General features: G+C 50.1%; 3 protein-coding genes across 3 annotated transcripts in view; all 3 read right to left on the reverse strand.

The window, feature by feature from the left end:
- Positions 1 to 25515, reverse strand: part of LOC308311453 (double-stranded RNA-specific editase 1-like) — a gene marked incomplete at both ends in the record, with an annotated part of 118044 nt that overhangs the window by 45913 nt on the left and 46616 nt on the right. The window lies entirely within an intron of this gene.
- LOC308311455 (1-phosphatidylinositol 4,5-bisphosphate phosphodiesterase delta-4-like) lies at positions 540 to 23565 on the reverse strand (the record flags this gene model as incomplete). Its single annotated transcript, XM_080758143.1, has 16 exons — positions 23493 to 23565; positions 21414 to 21572; positions 18909 to 19079; positions 18750 to 18807; positions 18217 to 18346; positions 17458 to 17698; positions 12626 to 12827; positions 11082 to 11226; positions 10190 to 10342; positions 8695 to 8883; positions 4552 to 4711; positions 3429 to 3545; positions 2707 to 2888; positions 1526 to 1658; positions 1043 to 1192; positions 540 to 637 (listed from the first exon to the last, which is right to left on the reverse strand). Exons 1-16 carry the CDS (start codon positions 23515 to 23517, stop codon positions 540 to 542), a joined length of 2313 nt encoding a protein of 770 aa, XP_080614269.1. The 5' UTR covers positions 23518 to 23565.
- On the reverse strand, positions 13360 to 16791 carry LOC308311456 ((E3-independent) E2 ubiquitin-conjugating enzyme UBE2O-like; the record flags this gene model as incomplete). Its single annotated transcript, XM_080758144.1, has 2 exons — positions 13360 to 16431; positions 16531 to 16791. 2 exons carry the CDS (start codon positions 16789 to 16791, stop codon positions 13360 to 13362), a joined length of 3333 nt encoding a protein of 1110 aa, XP_080614270.1.

Consider the following 25515-nt stretch of genomic DNA (forward strand, 5'->3'; position numbering starts at 1 on the left):
CACGGGACGAACATGTGAGGGTACCTACCCTATAGGGGACAGGGGGAAAACATGTGAGGGTACCTACCCTAGGAGACACGGGGAGAACATGTGGGGGTACCTACCCTAGGGGACACGGGGAGAACATGTGAGGGTACCAACCCTAGGGGACACGGGGAAAACATGTGAGGGTACCTACCCTGGGGGACACAGGGAGAACATGTGAGGGTACCTACCCTAGGGGACACAGGGAGAACATGTGAGGGTACCTACCCTAGGGTACACGGGGAGAACATGCAAACTCTACACAGAAAGGCCCTTTCGCCAACTCCACCTCGGGTACCGACACTGATGACGCGACAGCGCCACCGACTGTGCCACCGAGGCCTCTCCATAGAGAAATGACTTCCGTGACTCAGGGGATGAGCGAGTGACGTCATAGGGGAGCTGCCTGATGGTGGGCAGGGCTAACTCTGTTGGAGCTCAGTGATTGGCCGGCAAACTCTGTTGGAGCTCAGCAATTGGCCGGCTAACTCTGTTGGAGCTCAGCGATTGGCCGGCTAACTCTGTTGGAGCTCGGTGATCTTAATGTGCACGAAGATGGAGGAAGGAGCGATGCTGGTCCCATCCTTAGAGAGGAGATGGATGTGACGATAGCCTGAGGACACAGGAAACATCGTTACAGGTAACATCGTTAGGAAACATCGTTATAGGAAACATCGTTAGGAAACATCATTAGGCAACATCGTTAGGAAACATCGTTATAGGAAACATCGTTATAGGAAACATTGTTAGGACACATCCTTAGGCAACATTGTTAGGCAACATCGTTAGGAAACATTGTTAGGAAACATCCTTAGTAAACATCCTTAGGAAACATTCACACGTATCAACCGCATTTTCTGTGCTCTGTCTGTGATTAACACCCTGAGCGGCACCAACGCACCGCCTTAGAGATCCGTACAGTAGAATATCTGTAAAATACACTATAAAGTGCTATGTCTACCTAATATAATAATCTAAAAGACATAAGTTGATGGTGGTGAACGGTAGGGTGAACTACCTTGTTTGATGGTGCTGAACGGCAGGGTGAACTGGCCCACGAAGTCGTTCTTGGAGGTCTTGTCGTAGTCCTCGACCACGAAGCGCACCAACGCCAGCTCTGGAGCGTGCACGGTGAAACGGAGGGTGTCGTACCACACCGGGTTGAATCCTGAGGTCAGAGTTCAGCAGATATCACTGGGATTGGGATTTATTTAGTGATAATAATAACAACAACAACCGCAATAACAATAACTGTACCATTGTTCTCTACGTAGCGTGTCTCCTGCCTGAGGTCAGATCACAATAACAATAACAGTACCATTGTTCTCTACGTAGCGTGTCTCCTGCCTGAGGTCAGATCACAATAACAATAACTGTACCATTGTTCTCTACGTAGCGTGTCTCCTGCCTGAGGTCAGATCACAATAACAATAACAGTACCATTGTTCTCTACGTAGCGTGTCTCCTGCCTGAGGTCAGATCACAATAACAATAACTGTACCATTGTTCTCTACGTAGCGTGTCTCCTGCCTGGCCGTGTCCATGGCCACTCCATGGATCTCCACCCTGACCAGAGGGTCCACGATGGAGTCCTCTTTGATGTTCACCTTGGGAAGCTGCTGACCACTGATCACCTGGACACACGCACAACGCACGCACGCACAAACGCACACACGCACGCACCATGCACGCACGCACCCACGTTAGGGTGAGGTGCCGGTCTAGTAATATGGTCAACACATACGGGCACTTTTGGGCAAGTGGCTATGGTCGAATTCAGTGTTTTTCGTGCAAAATTTGTTTTGCACGAAAAACACTCCTTGGGCTGAATTCGACGGAAAAACGGATTCAGCATCATGAAACCCCCCTAGTTTGACACGTCACATGCTACTTAAAGCATAGTGAAATTTGGGTAATTTTGCCTTATATTGGTTGCTAATGGTAGCCCAACTTTCAGCAGCTGTCACAAGGTTTCCCAGGGGAGTTGGGTTGGAACACATTTATATGTGATTGTAGACACCTTTATGGACATAGCTGTGCAGAAAGCTAGTGGTATTAAAGCAATAATTGTGCAGATTTGCCACACATTTAGCCAATTTTCTCGAACTATAGTTCAGTCAGACAACTCACGAATAGATTTAACCAATATTTATTATAGAATGAGAATACAAGTGTGCATATAATATTATATCTTGGCGTTCGGCTCTGATACATTCGTCTCCCTGCATGCTCGGCACAATTAAACACCATCATTAAACATTAAGAGCAGGGAGATAGATATACAATTAAAAAAATATGGGGAACATAAATAACAGAGCCCACCGGTGGTTCTGGGGTGGTGGTGGGTGCAAACATCACATAACAACCAGGAACCATAAGCAGAAGGAAGGCAGGAAGAAGCATGCAGTCTAGTGAGCTTAAATACCCCGCCCAATTGGTCAGCTGACTGCCACATCAGCGAATGACATGTGGGTCTTGCACACACTGAATACACCCACATACTAATGCAGCATGTTAACCCCTTGAGTATATGTATGCACCCTTGAGCACGGCATGGAGACGCTTGAGTATATCTGACTGAACTATAACACAAGCTATACGTCTCATAGAGAGAGCGTACCTGGACGTCCAGGGTGAGAGGCCGGTATTACCTGGATGTCCAGGGTGAGGGGCCAGTATTACCTGGATGTCCAGGGTGAGGGGCCGGTATCCGTCTCGGCTCTGGGCCACTTCGGGGTCGAAGCGCCGCTCAGTGCCGTGCCTCATGAAGTGAGGCTTCAGGACGTAACCGCAGCGTCCGTTCTGAGCGAACAGGCCGTCGTTCAGGTCCATGGCTTCGCCCGCCGTCTGGAAGTTCAACGCAACTATGAGGGAGAGAAGGAGGAGGAAGTTCAGCACAACTGAGGGACTTTTAAATAAACCGTTTTTTATCTGTGGGTTGTAATATATTTAGGATGGAGGTTCATTCACCGCTGCTCCTTCGCCTGGAAAGGGGCTAGCTTAGGTGGTTCGGGCATCTGGCTAGGATGCCTCTCGGGTGTCTCCCTATAGGGGGGTCCTCGAGGCTCGTACCACTGGGAGGAGACCCCCAGGGCATCTGGTTAGGATGCCTCTCGGGCGTCTCCCTAGGGAGGTCCTCGAGGCACGTCCCACTGAGAGGAGACCCCCGGGGCATCTGGTTAGGATGCCTCGAGGGGGTCTCCCTAGGAGGTCCTCAAGGCACTTCCCACTGGGAGGAGACCCCGGGGCAGACCAAGGCGCAGTTGGAGGAAACACATCGACTCACTGGCCGTCTCGGGATCCCCCAGGAGGAAGTCACTAATGTTGCTCTGGAGAGGGAAGTGGAGGTGTTGCCCCCACAACCCGACTACGGATAAGCGGTTGAAGATGGATGGTTCATTCACCGATTTGGCAGCCGGAGTTCCAGAGCTCCGGGGGGTTGAAGTTGGACGAGTCGGTCCTGAAGCCGCTGGGATACACCCTGGTCAGCTGGCGACTGTTGTGGTGCACGAACTCTGCCCCTGGAGGTCAGGAGGACTCATTACAGTACATGCTTCAGAACAACACATATTTTAAATATATATACATATTTTTTTACATAATTTCCTCTGATAAGTCTTAGTAGTAAAAAGTAGTAGTAAGGTTGAAATCATTTTAGGAGAAATTAATCCGGGTTTTACAGGGTTAAAGTGTCGGACAAAGACAACAGCCCAGTTGACAGATCATGACAATAAACATAATTTTTTGGGCCGAACAAAAAATTAGAAAGAAGGGGAAAAAAGGGGGCGGGGTAAAACACTTCTATTATGAGAAGTAGACGGTTCTTTTGGATTACAGTAGGCCTACATTACGTAACGTCATGGGTAACTACTAACTCGCCCACTGAAAAAACAGTAACTATAATGGCGTTACTGAATGGGAAAATGTAAAGAGTTACGTTACAAGTTACAGCAAGAAGTAGTTGCTTTATGTAAAGTCACTTCATGTAAGGGCGTTAGTTCCAACAATGACTAAAACCCACCACTCTTTTTGAGGTTAGATTTAGGTTCTTGTACTATTAGAGACAGACTAAAACCCACCAGTGTCTTTGAGGTGCTTGTGGGCCTTGTACCATTAGAGACAGACTAAAACCCACCAGTGTCTTTGAGGTACTTGTGGGCCTTGTACCATTAGAGACAGACTAAAACCCACCAGTGTCTTTGAGGTACTTGTGGGCCTTGTACCATTAGAGACAGACTCAAACCCACCAGTGTCTTTGAGGTACTTGTGGGCCTTGTACCATTAGAGACAGACTAAAACCCACCAGTGTCTTTGAGGTGCTTGCGGGCCTTGTACCATTAGAGACAGACTAAAACCCACAAGTGTCTTTGAGGTGCTTGCGGGCCTTGTACCATTAGAGACAGACTAAAACCCACCAGTGTCTTTGAGGAACTTGCGGGCCTTGTACCATTAGAGACAGACTAAAACCCACCAGTGTCTTTGAGGAACTTGCGGGCCTTGTACCATTAGAGACAGACTAAAACCCACCAGTGTCTTTGAGGAACTTGCGGGCCTTGTACTCGGTGAAGGAGCAGACCTCGTAGAACTTGTCGTGGATGCGCGAGTGCTTGAAGCTGCTGAAATGGACGCTCTTGCAGTAAAGCACGCAGTCGGACAGCTCCTTGGACAGACCCTGTTTGGACTTCTGCTGCACAGAGACGAAGAGACAGAGTTTAAACCAGTCAGACAGTAGAGGACAGACAGACAGACAGTAGAGGACAGGCTCCCAGACGAAGTCACTTGGAGCCGGGCCAAAGGGCACCGTCGATCTGGCGTCACTCTTCAGAACCCGATGCCTGGCGACCGCGCCCTGACCCCACCGTGTCCTCTGTGGCGTTTCACGCCCGTCTCCGATGCCTCTGAATAAACATGCTTCTTGTTTACACGCTACATCGCCATCGCCATCCCCCCCCCCCCCCCCCCCCCGACCCTGTCAACATGATGCGCTGCCAGCTTGTACATCTGCTATTTTCTTTTCTAAAACGGTTATAGTCACAATACTTGAATTATGATTGGCTGGTTACCGTCACGTGACCGTTGTAAATCTCACCGATAATCGACACCTTCAATCACCAGCTGATAACGCAGCTCTGTAGCTGAACTGGGGAAGGGGAGTGCTTGCTTTTCTTACAAGCCCAGGCCGTGCGGGCGTCTAAGCACCGCCCCGCGCTCATATGACTGTGAATGCTTAGCTCCGGGCGGCCTCGGTAAGACATCAAACGCCTCCTATTCCCCCGTCACACTGGAAAGTGAAAGCAGCACTCTGCTACGCGTTGCTGCTAACGCTCTACTCTGAAAGCAGCGCAGAGCGTTTATTTTCTCCGATTCTCCGGTGGACGACGGGGCGGAGCCGAACGACACGGTTTGGTGGATCCGTCCTTACGGGGCTGGTCGTCTCGGTGGTTTGAACACCTGTTTGGTAACGAGCCATCCAAAGTGGCTGGCTGGTAATCCGTCACCTTGTTTTTTTTTGTCCAGTGGAAAAGGCCTCCCTCTCTCTCTCTCCCCCCCCTCTCCCTCTCGCTCTCCCTCTCCCTCTCTCTCTCTCTCTCTCATGAAACATACATAGCGCTGACAGCCAGGAGGCGACATGCCAGACACCTTCTGATCTGATTACTGTGCAGAGAGAGAGAGAGAGAGAGAGAGAGAGAGACAGATGGAACAACTGACTCGCAGGGATGGCAAAAAATGTGACTTTCTGATGCAGACAATCGTGGCAGCAAGACTAACTGAATTTATTTTAATCCAAAATTAGTTAATAGCACAGAAAGACTCTTCACATACTAGAGCATGTCTGAAATAAGTGAGTCCACAGAAGACATGTAATTATATGAAATAAATGCTTAAACATGTAGCTATAGGTGTAATGTTAGAGTCCACAGAAGACAAGAAAATATGAAATAATGTTAGAGTCCACAGAAGTGAACCTTTCAAGGCTGTTTTCTCAAGCCATATCTACAAAATTGGTGGGTCGACCAACATGTCAATTTGAAGCTATGATTCCCTGCTTTCACATGACATGAACAAAAATAAATCAGTCAGAAATGGTAATAGAGACACGGACGGACGGACGGACGGACAGACAGACAGACAGACAGAAAGACAGACAGACAGAAAGACAGACAGATGCCTCCTAGAATGTGACACCTGATCTGAACGGTGATAAGGGAAGCAGGCACCGGTCAGCTCATTTGCTAAACGCATTTGCTAACCCTAACCCTAACCATAAGTGCCACTTTTACCGCTCACCCACCACCGCGTCACCTTACTGAACATGGTCAACATTATCTTCATACAAACTGTCGTCTCTCATTATAACATTTCTTTCTACACATCCGGCTACACAGGATATATTTATTCAAAGTCGTAAGATTAGTCACACACGTTACCACAGTGAATTTTGTTCTCCGCATTTGACCCATCTCTTGGAGTGGTGAGCTCGGGAATCATTAATAGATTTGACTGACCCCCCAATCCAACCCATTGATGCTGAGTGCCAAGCAGGGATGACCCCCCAATCCAACCCATTGATGCTGAGTGCCAAGCAGGGATGACCCCCCAATCCAACCCATTGATGCTGAGTGCCAAGCAGGACTGACCCCCCCAATCCAACCCATTGATGCTGAGTGCCTAGCAGGGACTGACCCCCCCAATCCAACCCATTGATCCTGAGTGCCTAGCAGGGACTGACCCCCCAATCCAACCCATTGATGCCGAGTGCCAAGCAGGGATGACCCCCCAATCCAACCCATTGATGCTGAGTGCCAAGCAGGGATGACCCCCCAATCCAACCCATTGATGCTGAGTGCCAAGCAGGGACTGACCCCCCCCAATCCAACCCATTGATGCTGAGTGCCAAGCAGGGACTGACCCCCCCAATCCAACCCATTGATCCTGCTGCCAAGCAGGGATGACCCCCCAATCCAACCCATTGATGCTGAGTGCCAAGCAGGACTGACCCCCCAATCCAACCCATTGACGTTGTTTAACCCATTTTGGGCAGGAACCCCAATTGGTGTTTTAAACATTATGTTATAATTTAGCTATTTTTGAAAAATCGTGAAAATGTGTCAGAAAACATTGAATATATATTCTTTCAGAGCAAACGTTTTTAACTCAAATCTTTGCTTCCGAGGGGTTCTTGGAACAACATATTTTCAGATGGGGGGGGGGGGGGGGGGGGTCGGTGGCCCAATTACATAAATATTGAGCAGCACTGATACAGAAACATGAGGTATTTCAGAAAACTGTCAGAATTTAGAAGACATTTTTTTAAATGAACTTAAAGGACAACTTTAGTTTTTTTTTCAACCAAGGTTCATGTTTTAGGTTGTTGTTGTGAAAGTAAAAGATGAGTGTTATTTTTTTTCCATTTGCTGCTTTCTTTCGTTTTAGGGATTTTAGCTGTTTTTGATAGGGGGGGGCGCGGCATTCGAGCATGGGGCTAAATATGTATTTTTTTACAACACTTTATAGCGATTTCTTTTTTAATTATATACTATAGTTCCTAATAAACCCCAGGAAATTTCATTTGGCCACAAAAGATCACGAGTTCTATACTGAATGTGTCAAACTGACACATTGAGCCTATGACACACAGTGTGGCTTCCCCCCAGTAGGCTACCTTCACATTCAGTAGATACTGTTATTCTTTTGTGGCCAGATGTAATTTCCTGGGGTTTATTTGGACTATAGTAAATAATAAATAAATAAATGGCCATAATATTTTGTCAAATAATACCTATTTAGCCCCATGCTCGAATGCCCCCGCCCCTATCAAAAACAGCTAAAGTCCCTAAAATGAAAGAAAGCAGCAAATGAAAAAAATAAAATAACACTCATCTTTTAATTTCTCTAATAACAACCTAAAACATGAACCTTGGAACCTTTAATATAATGGTGAGATGGAGAACAGACTCACCAGCCTGTCCCTGGGCCTGTGTTAATATAATGGTGAGATGGAGAACAGACTCACCAGCCTGTCCCTGGGCCTAGCTTTAATATAATGGTGAGATGGAGAACAGACTAACCAGCCTGTCCCTGGGCCTAGCTTTAATATAATGGTGAGATGGAGAACAGACTCACCAGCCTGTCCCTGGGCCTGTGTTAATATAATGGTGAGATGGAGAACAGACTCACCAGCCTGTCCCTGGGCCTAGCTTTAATATAATGGTGAGATGGAGAACAGACTCACCAGCCTGTCCCTGGGCCTGTGTTAATATAATGGTGAGATGGAGAACAGACTCACCAGCCTGTCCCTGGGCCTAGCTTTAATATAATGGTGAGATGGAGAACAGACTCACCAGCCTGTCCCTGGGCCTGTGTTAATATAATGGTGAGATGGAGAACAGACTCACCAGCCTGTCCCTGGGCCTAGCTTTAATATAATGGTGAGATGGAGAACAGACTCACCAGCCTGTCCCTGGGCCTGTGTTAATATAATGATGAGATGGAGAACAGACTCACCAGCCTGTCCCTGGGCCTAGCTTTAATATAATGGTGAGATGGAGAACAGACTCACCAGCCTGTCCCTGGGCCTGTGTTAATATAATGGTGAGATGGAGAACAGACTCACCAGCCTGTCCCTGGGCCTGTGGTTTAATATAATGGTGAGATGGAGAACAGACTCACCAGCCTGTCCCTGGGCTTGTGTCGGACGCTCCCTCTGCTGAGGCTGTCGTCGGGGTCGGGGTCGGTGTCCGGCCCCTCGTCGTCCTCGCTGGGCTCGGCGCTCAGCGAGTCGTCGAGCGGCCAGTCCACCAGACTCTCCTCCAGACCGCCCAGCTTCTTCCCCTTCAGCAGGATCTTCCCCTTCAGTTCCTGGAGGGGGCGACAGAGAGCCCCGTGTGTAAGTTATCCTCGGTCTGTACTGTATACTTGCATTTCCACACACACACACACACACACACACACACACACACACACCGTCCATCCGGGCTATGGGACTGTACACTAACATCCCACCGTCCACACCGTCCATCCGAGCTATGGGACTGTACACTAACACTCCACCGTCCACCCGGGCTATGGCTATGGGACTGTACACTAACATCCCACCGTCCACACCGTCCATCCGGGCTATGGGACTGTACACTAACACTCCACCGTCCATCCGGGCTATGGGACTGTACACTAACACCCCACCGTCCATCCGGGCTATGGGACTGTACACTACACCCCACCGTCCATCCGGGCTATGGGACTGTACACTACACCCCACCGTCCATCCGGGCAATGGGACTGTACACTACACCCCACCGTCCATCCAGACTATGGGACTGTACACTAGACCCCACCGTCCATCCGGGGCTATGGGACTGTACACTACACCCCACCGTCCATCCGGGGCTATGGGACTGTACACTACACCCCATCGTCCATCCGGGGCTATGGGACTGTACACTACACCCCATCGTCCATCCAGACTATGGGACTGTACACTAGACCCCACCGTCCATCCGGGGCTATGGGACTGTACACTACACCCCATCGTCCATCCGGGCTATGGGACTGCTGTCACTGTACACATCCGGGCTATGGGACAGTACACTACACACCAGTGACCCCACCGTTCATCCGGGCTATGGGACTGGTTAGTAGTGAGATTATAGTGATGTCATGTGTTGTGGTCTGTTATCATAGGTTTATCATGCATCATGGTGATGTCATCATGCATCATGGTGATGTGCATCATGCATCATGGCAGCAGGAGTGGAACAAACAATATTGTGGTTGTTTAATAATTCAGGACAGTGTGGCATCCTGAACACACAGATCATATGACCCGGGGGTCTCTCTCTCTCTCTCTCTCTCTGGCAGGCCATGCATGAGGAGAAAGTGAAGGTGTCCTGTGGGCTCCGCCCTGTAAGTGGAGACTCTCTCAAGAGGTGTAGGCCGGGAGTGGCTTACTGTCGGAATCAGACAGTAACACTCCGGAGTCTGTCCCTATAATGTCATTCCAACTCGCAAACCTCAAGTTTAGCAGCATATACAGTAATATACGGTAATATACAGGTGTGATGGTACAATTCGGGAGTTTACCGGCGTTTGTTGGAAAGTTTAACGGGACTTTCCTGTAATATATACACACATCCGTATTCCATGCTTTTTGCACAGTGGGGGTTACCTCAGGCGAGGGCAGGCCGATGGGGGGCTTCCCGTCCAGGGGGGTCTTCAGCAGCTTGTCTCCCAGGATGTGGGTGAGGTGTCGGGCCATGACTCTCTGCTGCTCCACCCCGCAGTGGTTCTCCATGGACAGAATGACCGGGTACTCCGACACCTGAGAGAGAGAGAGAGAGGACATGGTGTTTGTTACGGTATCCGGAATGCTTTAAAAACACACTCGATCTCGCTTGAGAGGAGAGGAGAGGAGAGGAGAGGAGAGGAGAGGAGAGGAGAAAGACGATACCGTCACCATGCTCTGCGTCCAAGGGTTCCACTCGGCCGCGGCACAAGTACTGCCATTTTGTTCGTTTCTCCAGCCAAGAAGCCAAACCAAAACCAACGTTTTACTCTAGTGTAACTGTACACAAGATGTAACAAATAATGAACTACAACATTGAACCTTGATCCCTTGAACCTCCCAGGGCGGTGATATGCTAATTAATATTTTATTGTATATTTCTTTCTATATTATTATTCTTTTTATCTATTGTGTTGTACTGTGATATGGATTCCCCTGAGTCTGCAATAAAGAATCAATCAATAAAGAATCAATCAATACCTTAATTAAAGGTGTAGTTCCGCAGGGTGGTGATATGCTAATTAATGACCTTAAAGGCGTAGTTCCCCAGGGCGGTGATATGCTAATGACCTTAAAGGTGTAGTTCCCCAGGGCGGTGATATGCTAATGACCTTAAAGGTGTAGTTCCCCAGGGCGGTGATATGCTAATGACCTTAAAGGTGTAGTTCCCCAGGGCGGTGATATGCTAATGACCTTAAAGGTGTAGTTCCCCAGGGCGGTGATATGCTAATGACCTTAAAGGTGTAGTTCCCCAGGGCGGTGATATGCTAATGACCTTAAAGGCGTAGTTCCCCAGGGTGGTGACCACGTCCTTGAAGAGGATCTTGGAGGTGAAGGTGTGTCCGTGGTAGACGATAGGCTCTCCGTTGGCTCCGTCCCAACAGTCCACCTCCACACAGCGGCAGCCTCGCTTCAGAGCCCTGAGGAACACCGCAGGAAGGAGGAACACATGCGTCACCGTCAGGGCCGCCACCATTACACATTTATGACTTGACGATTAATTGTTAGGTTAGAATAAACAGATGATAGTTGAGATTAACAATTTAATTGTGTGTCTTTTTTTCCCCTTTGCATTGAACATTGGAACATTAAAGGACCACTTCACCACTTTTCAACCTATCTTCATATAATAGGTCCTCACTAATAACATAATCGGTCTGTAACTCTGAAAGTGTAGAAATGGAACCACACTCTCAGAGTTAAATTAACATCGATTTGACAATGTAAATTGGGGGTCCCAGAGATAGAAATGCAGTTAAAATGGGGGTCCGTAGCCTAACGCAGGTCAAACTGGGGGTCCTTGAAATGGAAACGGTTGAAAGTGACTGCTAGAGCTGTAGTAATGGGGGGTCCGCGGCTCCGCGCAGCGGGCTAATGAGTGTCAGTTTGGGGGTCCTTGGGGCTCCGCATGCTTGTGACAGCGTGATGATGTAATACTTGTGACAGCGTGATGATGTAATACTTGTGACAGCGTGATGATGTAATACTTGTGACAGCGTGATGATGTAATACTTGTGATAGCGTGATGATGTAACACTTGTGACAGCGTGATGATGTAATACTTGTGACAGTGTGATGATGTAATACTTGTGACAGCGTGATGATGTAATACTTGTGACAGTGTGATGATGTAATACTTGTGACAGCGTGATGATGTAATACTTGTGACAGCGATGATGTAATACTTGTGACAGCGTGATGATGTAATACTACTCACTGCAGGACAGTCTGAGGGGATTAACACGGATTCATTATTCATGACATTAAAGATTAACACAGATTAATTATTCATGACATTAAAGATTAACACAGATTAATTATTCATTACATTAAAGGCTGTGGAAAATATCGTAATATTGTTAACCCATTGAGGACTGAGACCATGGTTCTACAAAATGTCAGTGACAGTTTTCTGAAAAAACCTGTGTTTCTATATGGCAGTGGTTCTCAAATTATTTCATGTCAAGGACCCCAAAAGATTATATATGTAATTGGCCGCCGACCCCCCCCCCATCTGAAAACATGTTGTTCCAGGGACCCCATCCAGCAGAAGCAAAGATTTGAGTTCAAAACGTTCGCGCTGAAAGAATAGCTATTCAAAGATTTGCACCACATTTTCACGATTTAATCAAATCAAGAAGAAAAAGATCAAGACCCGGCCACTCTACCCCCGAGCCACCGCCGTCCTATATATTAAGGCCTACTTACTTTGATGTATCCCTCCACTACATTAGGGCCTACTTACTTTGATGTATCCCTCCACTACATTAGGGCCTACTTACTTTGATGTATCCCTCCACTACATTAGGGCCTACTTACTTGATGTATCCCTCCACGCTGCTGTGTCCTCGGAGCTGGTCCTCCATCAGGTAGGTGTTGTGCGACGAGGAGATGAAGTAGTCGCACAGTGGCCTCGTCATGTCCATGAAGACGGCGCCGCTCCGCCGGTCGAACACCGAGCCGTCGGCCGAGCCCAGGTACATCAGGAAGCCGTCGAAGGTCATGGCGTCCAGCAGCTTGGCTGGAAGGGGATAATATGACATCAAAAATAAATACAAAATAAATAAAAATTAGCCTTATTGTGATGCCAATAAAGAGGAGCTTCAAATGTGAAGCATTGTACTGTAACTTTTAATTAGTACCCAAAACAGAGGGGAAAGGAAAGAAAAGAAAAAGAAAATTACGGCATCAAAAGTAATCAACACACATGGGGGTCGCGACATGAGAATGTTGAGAAGCACTGATGTCTGCCTGGTGGAAAACTCACACCATTCAAATAAAAATCAGATTTCAAATAAAAATTAAACGTTTGAAGCACCCGGAAATTCGCTTGCAAAATTTGGTGCCGAAAATGTGCCACGAACGAGCGCGGCAGATTCCATTCATGCCACGTGCGCTCTCGTGTCAAACCCCAGCTGCATACTCCACCCCCGCCTGCAGTTCCAGCTTCTGGCCAGTAGGGTAGATCGGCTTCAACGTTTCCCAGCCCTTCTTATGAGTCCCTAGAGCCACTTATGAGTCCCCTAGAGCCACTTATGAGTCCCTAGAGCCCCTTACGAGTCCGCGGTGGACTCGGGGATGCCGGCGGCGACCAGCGCGGTGCGGTACCGTGACAGCACACTCTGGGCGCTCTTCACAAAGCCCTTGGACAGCGGGAAGAGAGGAAACCCGGTGTCTGGGTAGTCGCTGGTGTCTGGGTAGCAGCTGGTGTCTGGGTAGCCGCTGGTGTCTGGGTAGCCGCTGGTGTCTGGGTAGCCGCTGCGCTCGGGGACGATGCCCTGGCGACTCCTCCTCCGCATCTCGGCGGACTCATGGAGCTCCAGCCAGACGGCGAGGCGGCGCGCGACCCGCCAGCCGCTCGCCGAGAAGTGCTCCCGGATCTCTGCGGCGAACACCTGGCCGCCGGGGGACTGCAGCACGCGCGTCATGGACTGGACCGTCCTGATCAGGGCCATCTCGTTGTAGCAGCGGCTGTTCTCGTGGCCCTCCCGCAGGCCCCGGTCGCTGTCGAAGCCCGGCTCGTTGTAGTAGGGCTCGCTGACCAGGATCAGGCCCTGGATGGAGATCAGCACCTGCAGCAGGCTGGACTTGCCGGTCCAGCGCTCGGTGCCCTTGCCGGTCCAGGTGCCCAGCAGGCTGACGCAGACCTTGCCGTCGTCGTAGAGGTTGGGATTGAGGGCGCCGCTGCACTGCGACAGGTAGTGGAACTTGGGCGGCTCGGAGGGATACGCCTTGTCCAGCTGGATGTCGAACAGGAACAGGCCGTCCTCGTAGGGCGTGCGGCTCGGACCTTTGATCAGCGCCGAGAAGATGTCCATGCGGTCCTGGAAGGTCTTGACGGCGATGCCGTCGGGCAGAGAGCCGGCGAGCATGGCCATCTCTTTCTTCACGGCGCCGAAGAACTTCTTGGGCTCCGCCGGCTGGAACTCCGTCTTCTTGAAGGTGTGCGTGTCGGGCGCCCGCTCCAGCACCGAGAACGCCTCTCCCGTTGCCACTCCGGGCTTTACCCCGCTCTGCCGGCACAGTGACGGGGTTTCACCGGGCCACTCGGGACCCCCAATCGGTGCGTGAGGTTCCGGCTGGGGCTGATCCTCTGCTCCTGCCACTGCGCTTCCCGCCGCAGCGCTCTCCATCTTCTCCTCCGAGGAGGCCACGCTGTCCGGCGTCCCCCCCGGGGGGATCTCCTGGAGTTCCGTGTCATCCGCGCGGCCCTCCTCGGTTGGTCTTCCTGGCACCGTGGCGGTGTGTCCGACGGGGGTGGGCGACGAGGCTGCCAGTCGGCCAGAAAACAGCTGTTCCATGGTGGTCATGTTGATCCAGTCCTCGGTGAATGGGCTACCTCCGCCGCCGGCCTCCTCCGTCGACTCTTCGTCCGCGGACTCGGACTCCACGGATTCATAGTCCGACTCCACCAGGTCGGACTCCACGCCGTCCAGGTGCTGCAGGGGCTGCGGGAGCGCCAGGGACACCGATCCGTCCATCCACACCACCCCCACCCTGCCGCCAACGTCCACCCCGGTCACCTGACCCACCGACTTCTCGCCTGTGTCGCCGGCCCGGCTGCTCTCCTCCGGGTTCCATGTTCGGACGACGATGTCGCCGGCGCGGAAGTGGAAGTCCGGGTGCTCAGCGATGTCGTAAACGCTCACGTCCTCCTCCTCGCCGATCACCACCAAGCCGTCACCAGAGGGGTTGAGTCTGAGCCACTTCACGGAGCAGGTCCGGCCGCCGTGATCGGCGGACTGGACCACCCCACATGCGGCCGCCGCCGCGTCATGAGAGGTGTGCGGCCGCTTGTCGACCACAAAGTTCCCCGGGAAGAAGTCGTGACTGTCGTGGCGCAGCACGGGGACCAGACCATTGGACCGGAGGCCCTTCTCCGACCGACCGTCCTTCCACGTCACATCCGCCCACGTCTCGGTGGACAGCACCTCCACCGCCACCCGGTCGCCGGGCAGGAACTGGCGGGACAGCTTGGCGCCCTTCTTCTCGTGCTTCCTCTTCAGGCTGCGGACGGACATGGGGCTGCTCCTCTTGCGCTCGCCTCCCACAACGCCGCTGGAGGAGGAGGAAGGGGTCGGACGGATGGGGTCGTCGGTGTCCCCCGGCCCCCCGGACCGGCCGTCGGCAGGGTTCTGGTTCAGGACGGATTCCAGTGGAAGAGCGCCTTCGTTGTCATTTGGTTCCTCCATCTGCGCTGCCTCTAATTCCTCTACAGACTGCTGCGCGTCAGCGTTCTCCCTCCTCTTTCCGCCCGGATCAGCCACCTTGGACGTTCCTCTCGTCCTCTTGGCCGCCGGGTCTTCGGGGGTCGAGACGGGAGCACCGCTGGGAGTCTGGCAGGGGACGTGCGGCACAGCTCCCTTAGCGGGGAACACGTACATGGCTTTCTGGCCCAGCGGCCTCTTCTGGGCGTGGCTGTGGAAGCCCGCCCGCCGCACCTTGCACACGTTCTCCCGCGTGACGGTGGCGGGAGGGGCGTCGACGCTGCCGCCACCGCCCGCACCGTTGGAGCTTCTCGTGATCCACGTCACCTTCAGCTCCACCACCTTGACCTCCTCGACGACCGCCCTGAACTTGACCTTCCGGCTGAGGACGGGCTTGACCCCCGACAGCCACTGGACGTCGTGGAACGCCTTGGCGGGGCCGACCAGGACCTGACCCGGGTAGAACTCCATGTAGAACTCCATGAACGACGAGTCGCTGCCGGCGCGAGGATAGATGTCGAGCAGCGACGTCTCGGCCTCGTCCGCGCTCATGGAGCACCGGGCGCCGTTGGACATCTTGAGGACGACGTGATTGGTCAGGTCGTAGACCGAGCCCAGCCACGAGTCCCAGGCTACGTAGTCGCCGTACCGGAAGGTGCACATGTGCTGCAGGTCTGCGCCGGAGACCGGGTGCAGCACGCAGTCCGTCCCCACCAGCCTCACTGCGTACTCCACGCGCACGTCCGTCACCACGCCGCACTGGCGGTCCACGGAATGCGCCCGCCGCACCACGTCGTTGGCGCCCACGGAGCGATCCTCCAGATTCAGCCTGGTCTCCTTGACGACGTCCTGCCTGGCTCTGTCGGGGTGCCATTGCACGCACACAAAACCCTCCCCCAGAGGCCGGCCGCTCTTGAACTGGTAGTTGTGATGCGACGGAGAGTCGCCGCGCTCGCCACCTCCTCCTTCTCCCCCTCCTCCTCCTCCCCCTCCTCCTCCTCCCCCTCCTCCTCCCACTCCTCCTCCTCCTTTTCCGTTGTCGAGGTCGGAAAATAAGTCGTCGTCCGAGTGGTAAACGTCGTCTTCTTGGCCGTGGACCATGTGCACCACACCGAGGCGGACGGAGCCGCGGTGTCGCCCCGAGACCAGGTCGTTGTTGAAGAGCAGCCGCTGCGAGGGTTCCGCTCCCAAAATGGCCGCCGCCGCAGTCGAGGGGCTCGCCACCGATGCTGCGTGCGCTGCCGCCAAATCCACTCCTACGGTCTCCGTCATGTCCATTGCCGATGGCGCTCTGTCGTCCAGGAGAATATAGACCACCGGAGCTGGTAATGCCAGAGTCCGTCCGGTCAGAGTACTGGAGCCAAACTCAATATCTTGGGCAAATGGTTCGTCATGGACGTGACGTCAGTACTTGGGAGGCCAGTCTGGAGTCGAGAGGGACTCCATATTTGGGCGAAACGTTTGTCTCGATCAGAGCAAAGAGTTGCGATATTGAGGGGGCAGAAAACAGCCCGGACACGTGGTTTATGTACTTGCGTGAGCCCATAGACTCCAATGCATTCTGTCAACTTCCGGTTGTCCCCATGTGGAGCCTTCAAATAGGGACAAACCAACAGATGTCTATGTAGGAGAGCTGCCATTGGACTGAAGTGAACGGAGTTTGCGTAACTCTGTCTTACTCTATGGCTCTGGTCTCGATTACGGTTAAATAAAAGAAAATCACACCCGTGTGAAGTGAGGGGCGCTCTCATCATCGTACAAATTTCACATCATATTGGGAGGACATTTGAACTAATTTCTCCTTTCATTGTCAATGGCAAATATGAGACATGTGGGGACAAAATCTGTATATACTCAAAAATAACACCTGTGTGAAGTGGGGGGCGCTCTTATCATTATACATCATCTCATGAACAACTGAGGGTGTGTCTGGGCGTACTGTACCTGTGTCCGAAGGCTCGTAGAGCCGTATGAGCGCCTGGGCGTACGTGCGGACGTCGTCGTCGTCTCCCTCCTCCAGCTGCTCCCCTCGCAGGAAGTCGTCCAGGTCCGCGAGGCTCAGCTTCTGTCCGTCTCCCGAGTAGTCCTGGAAGACGCGCTGCGCGTCCTCGCGCTGCGTCAGCATCTTGTAGAACATCACAAACTCCTCGTCCTCCAGCGTGCCCGACTGGGACTTGTCGGCCATCTTGGGGCGTTGATTTAGATTTGAGCACATTTTGATTTTAGTTTTTTTACAGAGTTGAATAGCTTTAATTTAGTTTGTAGTCAAATCTTTGTCAGATGGAATGTTTTATAGTCGACTAAAATGTACTTTTGGCGGGCCTCGATGCCGTCCTATAATGACAGATTTTACACTGGGCTGAAAATCGCCGATATTCAAGCTCACAACGTGTCGAGCTGCAACGCGTTGTGAGCTTGTAGATCTGCGATTTTCAGCCCAGTGAGCTTCAATCAACCAATCACGGTGGCCGTGGGTGCTAGGTGGGCGTGGTTGCTAGGTGGGTGTGGTTCTAGGTGGGCGTGGTGCTAGGTGGGTGGGTGTGGCTTCACACCGTGAACAGGCGGTGGGTGTGGTGCTAGGTGGGCGTGGAGCTAGGTGGGCGTGGTCCTAGGTGGGCGTGGTGGGCGTGGTGCTATGTGGGTGTGGTGCTAGGAGGGTGTGGTGCTAGGAGGGTGTGGTGCTAGGAGGGTGTGGCTTCGTACCGTGAACAGGCGGTGGGCGTGGTGCTCGTTCATGTCCACGTTCATCATCTTCAGAAGGTCGCGCACCTCCTTGAAGTTCATCCTGCCGTCGTTGTTCTTGTCGGCCTTCTTGAACCAGTCCCCGATCCACCTGGGAGCACCACTTAAGGACCCATTGATTGATAGATTGATTGATTGATTGATTGATTACATGCCCCATAGTCTAGAGTTCTCAACCTCTGCCCGAACCCGAAAATATATATTATTGGATTTGTTTATAATAATAAAAATAACATTTTAGTCAGTTAGTGTCAACTAAATGTCATAAGATTTTAGTCAACTAAATCTGCAGTTGATTTGGCGAGCCTTGATGCCGTCTATAATGATTTTACACTTGCTGAAAATAGCCGATCTACAAGCTCACAACGCGTCGTGCTATTTTCAGCATACAACCAAGTGTAAAATGACTTACACTGGATCCCATGCCTGACATTTTAGTCTAGTTTTTATTTGTTTACAAATCTACTAAAACGACAGTGTGTCAAAAAGGCCACTGGTCCAGTTTCTCCCACTCGTCCATGCTCTCCAGGTTGTGGATGAGTTTCCTCATGCCTTGGATGGGGAGAGAGACACAGGGTTAGACACAGAGAGAGAGAGAGAGAGAGAGAGAGAGAGAGAGAGAGAGAGAGAGAGAGATGGGCGAGTCCTCCTGCCTTGGATCCAGTTCTGAGCCTCCTCCGGGCTTTCCGCCACCAGGTCCAGGTTGGCCCGCCGGCCGCGGAACACCAGCGTGAAGCAGCGAGACGCCGGGAACTCCTCGGAGATGCTGAGGAGCACCTCGGACTGGTGGCCCTCCCTGACCGCCTCCACCTCGCTGACCGAGACTGGACGCATGCACACACACACGCACGCACAGAGACACACACACACACACACACACACACACACACACACGCACAGAGACACACACACACACACACACACACAGAGAGACACACAGAGACACACACACACACAGAGAGACACACACACACACACACACACACACACACTTAAGTTTGGAGTGTCCACATTGCGGTTATGTTAATTATGTAGGGCCAGGAGAGCTCCGGACAGTTCATTATGCATGTAGTCCAGACTAGAGCTCTGGACAGTTATGTTCATTATGCATGTAGTCCAGACTAGAGCTCTGGACAGTTGTGTTCATTATGCATGTAGTCCAGACTAGAGCTCTGGACAGTTGTGTTCATTATGCATGTAGTCCAGACTAGAGCTCTGGACAGTTATGTTCATTATGCATGTAGTCCAGACTAGAGCTCTGGACGGTTATGTTCATTATGCATGTAGTCCAGACTAGAGCTCTAGACAGTTATGTTCATTAATATGCATGTAGTCCATGAGCTCTGGACAGTTATGTTCATTATGCATGTAGTCCAGACTAGAGCTCTAGACAGTTATGTTCATTAATATGCATGTAGTCCAGACTAGAGCTCTGGACAGTTATGTTCATTATGCATGTAGTCCAGACTAGAGCTCTGGACAGTTAGGTTCATTATGCATGTAGTCCAGACTAGAGCTCTGGACAGTTATGTTCATTATGCATGTAGTCCAGACTAGAGCTCTGCACAGTTATGTTCATTATGCATGTAGTCCAGACTAGAGCTCTGGACAGTTATGTTCATTATGCATGTAGTCCAGACTAGAGCTCTGGACAGTTGTGTTCATTATGCATGTACAGTAGTCCAGACTAGAGCTCCGGACAGTTATGTTCATTATGCATGTAGTCCAGACTAGAGCTCTGGACAGTTATGTTCATTATGCATGTAGTCCAGACTAGAGCTCTGGACAGTTATGTTCATTATGCATGTAGTCCAGACTAGAGCTCTGGACAGTTATGTTCATTATGCATGTAGTCCAGACTAGAGCTCTGGACAGTTATGTTCATTATGCATGTAGTCCAGACTAGAGCTCTGGACAGTGATGTTCATTAATATGCATGTAGTCCAGACTAGAGCTCTGGACAGTGATGTTCATTAATATGCATGTAGTCCAGACTAGAGCTCTGGACAGTTATGTTCATTATGCATGTAGTCCAGACTAGAGCTCTGGACAGTTATGTTCATTATGCATGTAGTCCAGACTAGAGCTCTGGACAGTTATGTTCATTATGCATGTAGTCCAGACTAGAGCTCTGGACAGTTATGTTAATTATGCATGTAGTCCAGACTAGAGCTCTGGACAGTTGTGTTCATTATGCATGTAGGGCCAGACGGGAGCTCCGGACAGCCAGAGAGAGCTGCTTGTAGTGTAGGCTATATTATTATATGCACGGCCTGTAAAATGCATATATATATGTGGCATAATCATTCAGTAGGCTACTCATGGGCATAATCAACTGTATCTTTCTTTTCATTACAATTTTAATTATTTTACATAGGCCTATACTAATATTCTCATATATCCTCTGATGCCAGAAGTAGGCTATACAAAGTAATGTATACATAAGCAACACACGGAGACGACAAAGTCGCGTCTCCAAAGTTTGGGAGGTGGTTTCAAAATTAGCCGGTTAGGTCCCCAAAAACGCCGTCTCTGTGTGGTGGAGAAGGGCAGATGGTCTAAATACTTCCCCAGGTAACGCAGAATACGTCCTAGTCTGGACACCACTTTAGTTACTTGACACCCGCTGTACTTACATGTGGTTTGTAACATAATAACACAAATGTCTGTCCTGATGAAGGTCGAATAGACCGAAACGTTGACAAATAAAGAGCAACATTTTTTGGCAAGTTTCTGGCAGTGTGCGGGACCCTTCTTTGTTCTTCAAAGATAACCTTTTTAAGTTTGTAACATTTAAGTTTGTAACATGAGAGAAGATTATGCCAGGGACCCCCATGAGAGAAGATATGCCAGGGACCCCCATGAGAGAAGATATGCCAGGGACCCCCATGAGAGAAGATATGCCAGGGACCCCCATGAGAGAAGATATGCCAGGGACCCCCATGAGAGAAGATATGCCAGGGACCCCCATGAGAGAAGATCTTTATACGGCTGTAGCAGTGATTCTCCAAACGTTTAATTTCAAGGACCACCTCAGTTTGACATGCATTATTCTACATACGGACCCCCATTGAATGGCATTTCTATCTCTGGGACCCCGGTTTATATCGTAAAATCTACCTTCAGAGTAAATTAACATACAGAGTATATGTACTTACATGTACAGTGTGTGTTGCCAGCCTTCTTGCTCTTGTACCAGATGGTCATGCAGTCGTCCTGCAGTCTGAAATAACGCTGCTTCTTCCAGCTGCGAGATTTCACCTTCCTCATCACCGTCCCCACCAGCATGGACTGGAGGTTCTCATCGCCCTGGATCCCTGCATGGGGAGAGAGACATAGAGTCACACAGGGTTAGACAGAGAGAGAGAGAGAGAGAGAGAGAGAGATCATGGTAAAGGGTCACTCAGGGAAGAGACTCAGGACTCAGGAGGGATGCTGATCTTGTACAAAACACACCTAATACATTCCATTCAATTCATCAAAAAAAGAAGAGTTTTACAATGAGAACAGTTTCACCTACTAGAGGACTTCCAGGCCCAGGGAAACATCTTGATGTGTGGAGTCCTGGTAAGCAAAGTTACCATGTTTACCCAGGGTAACTGGACTAAGCTCAAGAACTTGTTTTACAGCCAGGCCCTGCTCATAGAACATTTCATGGTAGGGGTTCAATGCCTTGCTCAAGGGCACTTCAGCGGTGGTAATTCTAACGTGCCGGTCCGGGGATATGAACTAGCGACCTTCCGATATCGAGACCGCTCCGCAAACCGTTCGGCCACCGCTGCCCCCAGGACAGGCACAGAGCCTGGCAACATCTGTGACATTAATAATAAACATCTACCAGACCTCAGCATCCCCCTGCCATCATACCCACCCAGGAACAATGGCAGACCAAAAGATCTTGTGGTGTCGATGGGATACTAAATGAAATGATTAAACATGCTGACCATAAAGTTCACACTGCCTTGTTGAAACTGTTTAACATGGTTATGAGTATAGGTTATTTCCCTGACATCGGGAACCAAGGACTATAATAACACCCAGCCATCTTTAAAAATGGTGATAAATTTGACCCGAACAATTATAGAGGCATTTGTGTCAGCAGCAACCATGGGGAAGACCTTCTGTTCAATCATTCACAACCGATTACAGAACTTTCTCAGTAACCATGGCATCCTGACCACATTTACACACTTCACACCCTCGTAGAAAAACATGGTAATCAAAACAAGTGAGTGAGTGTGTCTCAGATGTGCTGTGCGTGCGTGTGTGTGTGTGTGTGTGTGTGTGTGTGTGTGTGTGTGTGTGTGCGTGTGCGTGTGTCTTGCGCAGCGCAGGGAGCAAGCCACAGTAATGACTCCCTCTCTCTCTCTCTCTCTCTCTCTCTCTCAGACATATGGTGGACCAGCTCTATCTCGGATAATGCCGTTAATGTTTGGACTGTGAAACAGTTTAGCCTGTTTATCCTAGATCAGCCCTGCATCCATTAGGGGGGGGGGGGGGGGGTAGGGGGGAGAGGGGGGATATTGGACTAACAGACAAGACTTTAACCCATTTAGGCCTGACGTCTTCCAAATCCTGACCCTTTTCTGAAATACCTAGAGGTTTCTATATCAGTGGTGCTCAATATTTCATGTCAAGGACCCCACAGATTATATGCTGGGCGAAGTACAACAATGTGCAAACACAGCAGCAAGATTTGTGAGTTGCTGTGATAGGAGAAGGATATCAAATGGAACACAACCACCCTAAAGACTAATCATTGTGTATATTCCTGCACTATACCTGCATCGAGTGATCTTGGTACATAGAAGTTGATATATTGAAGATTCTGACCTTCAAAGTACATAATTTTTGTTTTGATTGTATTACTGTATTGTTGTATTGTTCTTTCTGCTTTGGCAATGTAAACGTATGTTTTCTCATGCCAATAAAGCCCATTGAATTGAATTGAATTATATGGGATTGGCCGACCCCCATCTGAAAATATGTTGTTCCAGGGACCCTCCCAGAAGCAAAGATTTGAGTTAAAACGTTTATTTGAGCCACTCCGCGAGGGGGATTATTATCAGTCCCCAGACTAAGACGTTGAGAAGCCCTCTGCTCTAGACCAGAAATCACACAGGCTTTAAATAGGGCAGGTTGCAACAGACAGGTTGCAACAGACAGACAGGTTGCAACAGACAGACAGGTTGCAACAGACAGGCAGGTTGCAACAGACAGACGCTGAGCACACTTACGCATGCCACTCCCCGTGGAAGCCATCTGTAGTTCTGTCACTGCTCTGCCATCTGAAGGGAAGCCATTTTTGTAGTTATGTCACTCCTCTGCCATCTGAAGGGAACAAACACAGTACACAGTACGATCAAAGATATGGTTTATGTATGAAGATGGGTCAACTTCATTGGAGCTACTAGACGCAAAATGGTACACAAAGCCTAATGGTCTCCTAAATATAGTAGGCGTGGTTTTCTTGTTAGAAAACAAGCTGTGCTATGTCTTCTTTTATATTCCTGAACCGATTATATGACACAGGTCTCAATTGTTCATAAATGTTTGTTATGAGCTGGTCCAGCCAGCTCCATTCATCAGTTTGGCTCCCATGAACGTGTCATGGCTCAGCCCAGTCACGTGACCACTTCCCTTCCTTCTCAGAGCTTCCTTGGGTTTATATAGACTCCTGACTCCACCCCCTGGCTACGCCGTCAGCAAATCACAATGCGTTAGCAATACACCCAAGATGCAACCAATCAGAGCTCTCTTCAGGCAATCAAGGCAGCTTCCTCCAATTACAGCATCTGCATAAGATAAACATCACCATGGAGAGGCACAGGTTCAACACAAGGTCCCAGAACCGAGGTGAATTACATTCAGCTTGTAGATCTGCTATTTTCTAAAATCTTATGTTGTTAAGTCGACTAAAACTAGACAAACACTAAGACATTCCGGGCGACTAAAATGTGACTAAAGCTTAAATCAAAATGTGCTGCTATAAACAACACAAGGACATCACCACATGCTCCCACTATAGTGTTGAAACGAGACTTCTCTGTTCATGGCTCCTCCACACCTTCTCCTCTTCGCCAGATAGCACACCCTACTCTGTGGGGCTTCAGGCACGCGTAAACCACCAGCCCTGAGTTAGTTCCCACAGTGCAGCGGTTTGGCTGAACGGGCTGCAGTGCAAACTATAAGTGCTAAAAGCAACTGACGGAGGAGAGGTCAAAAAGGGACGGTTGTTCCTCAACCTCTTAAAACTGAGGAACAGTCCCTCACGATGCACAGACAGCTCGGTTGACCTGCACAGAGACTCTCAACGTCAAAGCAGACCCGCTCAGCAAACAGCTGATATATATATATATATATATATATGCAAGCACCTGACGAAGCCAAACTGCGAAACGCATCGTGCAATAAAGAAATGAAGCATCAGTAATCTTGTGTGCGGTCCCTTCCTTTCCCTGGGGAAGAAGTTCTCTTTGGCCAGCATTTATACCTTGCCTACCAGCACCTCCTCCACCTGGATGTGCATGAGAAGCTATCTGTTTATATATATATATATATATATATATATATATATATAGCGGCATTATCCAAGGCGCTTTACATAGACTGTGCATTACATTCACCCATTCACACACCTTTACATAGACTGTGCATTACATTCACCCATTCACACACCTTTACATAGACTGTGCATTACATTCACCCATTCACACACCTTTACATAGATTGTGCATTACATTCACCGATTCACACACACATGCACACCTTTACATAGATTGTACATTACATTCACCCATTCACACACCTTTACATAGACTGTGCATTACATTCACCCATTCACACACCTTTACATAGATTGTGCATTACATTCACCGATTCACACTCACATGCACACCTTTACATCGATTGTGCATTACATGCACCCATTCACACACACCCCGATGGTGGCGGAAACCATGCAAGGCACCAACCTGCACATCAGGAGCAATCAGGCGTTCAGAGTCTTGCTCAAGGACACTTCCACACTAACTCTGGGGGGAAGGCCACAGGGATCGAACCGGCAACCTTGCGGTCACCATCCGGCCACTCTACCGCTGATCCACCGCCGCCCTCCACTGCAGCCGGACCCTCTCAACACCCAACAAGTCACAGGCGTTTCCATGGTTACCATATCTACGCTCGTACACAAACTAGATATACGCCCCTCCCCTCCCCCCCAACCGGGACCCTGTCTAACCTCTGTGGTGGGATCCCCCC

The sequence above is a fragment of the Protomyctophum bolini genome (genome assembly GCF_963924005.1).
Source record: "Protomyctophum bolini genome assembly, chromosome: 24".
Lineage (NCBI taxonomy): Eukaryota > Metazoa > Chordata > Actinopteri > Myctophiformes > Myctophidae > Protomyctophum > Protomyctophum bolini.